Below are 5,375 nucleotides of genomic sequence, written 5' to 3' on the forward strand. Positions count from 1 at the left end.
TTTCGAATTAGCTGCAGCTGCCTCTCTCAGGGATACTTCTTGAAAAGAAATCTCATCTATGGAAAGTAACTTTTCTTTACAAATTACGAACTGATTACGTTGTTACGTGATTAGGAATTGATCTGTTAATGGTGTATTTTATTCGGATATCTCCGACGCCTTTCCGACGACCCCTCTCATCCTCCACCATTCGATCTGACAAACCGATCCCCACCTCACGGGATCAAAAGAACAAAAACGCCATCCAGTGACAAAGTGGGCGGTTTCCACCAAACCGTTGCCGGGAAAAGAGGTACAATCTTGTTTTACCTCGCTACCCACAAAGGATTTGGCGACAGACTGTCGCCTCTTTGTCAACATCGGCTTCTTGAGTGTCATTTCGACTTCCACTAAAGCATATCTGTGCTTTAGTGGAAGCCTGTGGATAGCATATCTAACTTTTTTTGAATTCTTTTATATTTGTTACTGTGACTGAATACACGGCGCGATATTGGAGTTATTCTTAGTAGAGGAGAAGGTGGTATTATGGAACACTGCGGGTATTATGGAACCACCCCATTTCGAACTGATAATAAAGGCGAACTGTAGCGGACTGTGGATGAACTGAACTAGGCAGACATCCATAGCAAGGGAAAAACCCGTTTTACTTCAGTTAAACGGTTGTCCGTATTTAATCAGCAAATTTGTTTTTTTCAAAATTCACAAGTTTTGAATGCTAAGTGAATTTAATTATTTTTAAAATATAAATCGTGTATTTGTAGGTTCACTGGTGCATGTATTCCGTTCCAGAGACTTAGGGGTACATATTAATCTGTNTTCCTTTTACAAAGTTGACAAAATATGTGAAATTTTACGGCACAAGTCGTATCCGAGCACTCAATTCTCTTCGAGTTTTTCGATTTGGTCCACGTCTTCCGCATCCAATCGGGTGATCTTGCGCTCTGAAACAGAAAATTCGTCACGTTTAAAATTTTCATCCGTGTTCAAACTTAAATATCATGTAATCACTAAATTAAAAATTCAAAAATTTGCTAAAGCTTCGGGAAAAAAATCGTACTTGCAATTACTTCCTAGATTACACTTATTTGAAATATTATTTGTTTAAATTAATATAACAAAAGTCTAAAAATAAAACATATTCTCGAATGTGCAGTATAACAATTAAAATATTTGTTTTTCTGCACACTTTTACGTGTTAAAGAAAACCTTAAACCGAGTATAATTATCACATTTCACTTACTGAAGCAATCTTCAATTTTTTCTAACATGTCCATTGTTCTTTTTCCATCTACCATGTTTATGGCAATTCCGGATTTTCCGAATCTCCCTGTACGCCCAATTCTATGAAGGTAGGTCTGGCAATCCACGTTACCATACTGATCGACGGGCAAATCAAAGTTTACCACTAAAGTGACTTGTTCGATATCGATACCTATGGAAAAATCGCATCGTATTAATATTATGTCGAAGTGAATGCAATTTCTAATAATTAGACAATAATAAGAGTTTGCCTACCTCTTGCACAAACGTTGGTTGTAATAAGGACCTTCACTTTTGCATCTCTAAACGTCTTGATAACAGCAATTCGTTGCTCTATGGACAAATCGCCAGATAAAAGGGCAACTGCGTGGCCCTCTTTTCTCATCTTTTCGGACAGCCAAGCAGCAGCACGTCTTGTCTGCAATATTAATTTTAAATATTTCAAGTTTTTATTACAAGAAATGAAATATTTGATTTGTATTTTCTCATTTCTCTGGTTGTTAAGCTAACTTTTCTGTTAATTATAAATGATATTCAATGGGGTGTTAACAATACTACTAATTCATTACAAAAACATTTTAAATAAGAGCTTAATTTTCGTCTAATTTTCTATAATTTTCATTTTAATTAATTCGCAATTACTAGTTTAGAATATACATTAATACTGTAAATAACTAAAACTTACCTGGCAAAATATAATTGCCTGGCCAACGGATAAAACTCCGTAAATATTCGATAATGCATTAAATTTCTCCTCAATATTCCGGCAAAACACGTAATACTGTTTGATGTTGTTCAGGTTCTCGTCTTCTTTCTTGAGCCGTAAAACAACTGCATTAGGCACAATCAATTTGGCAAAATCAATAATTTCTTCGGTGTAAGTAGCAGAAAACATCATCATCTGACACTCGGGAGATAGTTGACTGTTAAAGACATAAGCCATTAATTCTCTTATCAACCACTCGCAGGACATATTAAAATAGCTAAAAATAACTTTATAGATTATAATTATAGAAATATGTCTTGCTAATGTCCTAGGTAAGAAACGAAGACTCTCTTCTTAATTTTACACAGGATTTCATTTAAAAAGAAGGTCAAGATACGCTTTAACTTACTTATGAATTCGGATTGATTGATCGTGATGGCCTTGGGTGGCGATCATAATATCGGCTTCATCCAGTACAAACACCTTAATTTTCTTCAGGTCGAACAGTTTGAATCTCCTGCTCCAATCCAACATTTTCCCGGGGGTTCCAATGATAACTTGCTCCCATATTTTTTCACCTCTGCTCACTAAAGGCAAAAAAATAAGCAATTATTTTATGACTACTTTTGTAAATTGTAAACTTCATAAATGTATAGTTTCAAGCGGCACTTCTAGACCGATTCTGTCACCCAATACTCATCTGTGAAGCGGGAATATTGGTGAGTAAGAGGCTGCTGCATGGATCGTTATTCAGACAGAAAGACGGTAATATTTTAAAACAAGACTTACGTGTTTCTCCTCTCACCGCAAGACGAATTCCAATTTTCGAACAGAATTTTGTCATTTGCTTTGCAACACAGCCGGTCTGTTCTGCTAACTCGTAGGTTGGCGACAAAATTAATAACTAAATTCGAAATAAAATGAATTCAATTTACAAACCTTATTTCGCTTTTAAACTTTTTATTTGGTTTCTAAATTCAATGTTTTGACAAGTTTCTTATATTAATTAAAATTAACGTAAATTACCTGTGGAAATCTCTTATGTGGATCCACTCTATTCAAACCTGCCAGCAAAAATGCGGCAGTTTTTCCCGTTCCACTCTGAGACTGGGCGATCAGATTTTGAGCTCTGTTTTATGACGAAAATTATCGAAATCACATACTTTATAATTGTAAGCTGCACATTTATAAATAACGTAGAAAAGTAAATGTACTCACGGATTGGCCAGTAACGTTGGAACTGTTGTTTCTTGTATTTTAGATGGCGCATTGAATCCCATTTCGTAAACACCTCTCAGAAGTTCTGGACGCCTGCAGATATAAACAGCAATGTGTAATTTTTTTTATTACGTTACTAAAATATAACAAAATAATTGTATAAATAACAATCGATGAGACATTATATTCAATTTATAGTCAAAAGACAGTAAGATTTGTAATTCTTTACTACATTTTGTTTACGTTTTAAAGTCATCTTCTTTTCGTATTATATTTATTTACAGAAATATCCAGTAAATAATTGAAAATCTCATCTAAAATTATACTGTTTTAAACATATGTTTATAACCAAGTCAATTAATGCTATAAGGAATAACACTTTACACTTAAATACATAATATTTCTTTTAAAATGTTCAAAATTGCACTTACAAGTTTAATTCTTCGAATGATTTGACGGAATATAAAGGAGAATTTGGATTCTTTCTCTCAACTTCCACATTTTGAAAAGTACGAACAAGTTTTGTATGTAGAAATTTTCTCATTAATGACTCCTCGGCAAGGGAAATTTCTAAAGACATAAGAAAAATAAGTCAACACATATTCAATTTCTTCAATAAAATAATAATCGTATCCTATAATTAATCACTGTAGTATAATATCTGAAAAATTGCTGGAATTTAAATGAAAAAAATTTAATGGATTTAAACCAATTCATTGCTAATTTTTAAGCGATAACAATAAAATTCATCGTACCGGGTTCATCGGGTTTGCCGCTAACAACAGAATTTTCAGTAGAATTTTTTGCTGCAATCTTTACCGCAAGTTCCACGTCATTTGCAGATTTGATCTTTATACTTTCAAACTGTAAAATATAATTAAAAAATATAATATTATTTCTAATTTTCTGTCAATCTTACTAATTTATTTAAATAAATTGATCTATTTTTTAAGTCTTTTTTAAATAACGAACAAAATTGCAATAAACAATAAATGCGATTTAAAGTGTAGATTTAATGATAAAATAGTAGTCTAATTAGTCAGAAATAAATCGGAACGAAGCACGTGGTAATCTGTCGAATAAATTCAAAACACACTCACGTGTTTAGTAATTATCATAGAAATAAAACAACTTAATTAAAAAGTATTTAAACTTGATCTCTTCATTTTTTTTAAATTAAAAAAAGTTTTGTTAGATTTTACTCAAAGTTCTATAAATGTGTTTGGACTTTGTAAAACACAGACCAAACACGAATCATCACTTACCTTCTGCGATAGACTTTTCTCCTGATGTTCTGCCCATAGACCCCAATTTGCCATCTTTCCATCCATATTTAGCTCCCAAATAACAGATTAAAAGAAATTTTAAAGAAGCTCAATCAGAGACAATTTTCGAAGTGAACTCCGTAGAACTCGATCTCAACGTTTGAAACGTCTGAAAAACGACACTCTCTCGACAGACAAACAAAGCCACCTGGTGTGAAAAAGTTACTGTACTGCTCGACCCAAAGTGTTTTGGTGCCGTGTGCAAAAGTATGCCTCCGGGTAATTGTCACGTTTCTTTGTTTAGTTAATTAAACGAATCCCTTACTAAGCAAGACACACCTGGGCCCTTAGTCTCCAGTTTTTCATGTTACAACTCCCAACGTGTTGAAGGTGTCACGTGGTGCCATCTCACACTCTGACGTCAAATCGGTAGTCTCCAGTTATAACTCACATGCTTTCCCATCTCACCATGCGAGTTGCTCCACAAATCAAATTGTCTTTTTCTTGTAAATTCGTTGTCGAATTTTTTATTGTTCGTTTTCTTATTATTTTCTATATATGTTACTAATACTACTTTTTGTTCTTCGTTTCTTTTTTAAAATAAAATATTGGAGGTTTCCATTTTGCTATAGGACAAAACTTTTAACTATAACACGTGTAAACTAATTCACGTTGATTTGTTTACAACTTGTTACAGTAAAGTTGATTGGTCGAATCAGTATAGTCGCAAACCCAGATGCATTGTAAATAATCCCATCATGCTTAACGATACACGTAAACAAGTGAATATGACCTACTTCCGCTCGCCTTTCGAGCTCGCTCGATGGGTCTAACTCGAGACTACCGATTATGTGAGTCACAGTAACACGAGTGAGTTCGATGACGTCAATTCGAGTACAACACGAAAAACTCGAGACTAAGGGCCC

At 33.8% G+C, this 5,375-nt stretch overlaps 1 protein-coding gene across 1 annotated transcript; it reads right to left on the reverse strand.

Annotated features, from left to right (window-relative positions):
- Positions 1 to 821: 821 nt before the first annotated feature.
- On the reverse strand, positions 822 to 4,632 carry LOC111616289 (DEAD-box helicase Dbp80-like). Its single transcript, XM_023357721.1, has 11 exons — positions 4,450 to 4,632; positions 3,940 to 4,048; positions 3,616 to 3,754; positions 3,185 to 3,277; positions 2,993 to 3,095; positions 2,756 to 2,870; positions 2,376 to 2,553; positions 1,946 to 2,183; positions 1,516 to 1,678; positions 1,241 to 1,432; positions 822 to 941 (listed from the first exon to the last, which is right to left on the reverse strand). The coding sequence occupies exons 1-11, from the start codon at positions 4,513 to 4,515 to the stop codon at positions 877 to 879; spliced, it is 1,461 nt and encodes a 486-aa protein (XP_023213489.1). The 5' UTR covers positions 4,516 to 4,632; the 3' UTR covers positions 822 to 876.
- Positions 4,633 to 5,375: the final 743 nt, after the last annotated feature.

This window comes from Centruroides sculpturatus, unplaced genomic scaffold (assembly GCF_000671375.1).
Source record: "Centruroides sculpturatus isolate CEXI.00-Female unplaced genomic scaffold, Cexi_2.0 scaffold2863, whole genome shotgun sequence".
Taxonomy (NCBI): Eukaryota; Metazoa; Arthropoda; class Arachnida; order Scorpiones; family Buthidae; genus Centruroides; species Centruroides sculpturatus.

What these genes read in the sequence shown, in the direction of transcription:
- LOC111616289 (XM_023357721.1), bottom strand. Translation starts at nt 4,515, where the DNA reads ATGGATGGAAAGATGGCAAATTGGGGTCTATGGGCAGAACATCAGGAG. An exon ending in TCATTCGAAGAATTAAACTT is followed by an intron (nt 3,278 to 3,615) that starts GTAAGTGCAATT and finishes TTATATCTGCAG; the next exon opens with GCGTCCAGAACTTCTGAGAG. An exon ending in CCAACGTTACTGGCCAATCC is followed by an intron (nt 3,096 to 3,184) that starts GTGAGTACATTT and finishes GTCATAAAACAG; the next exon opens with AGCTCAAAATCTGATCGCCC.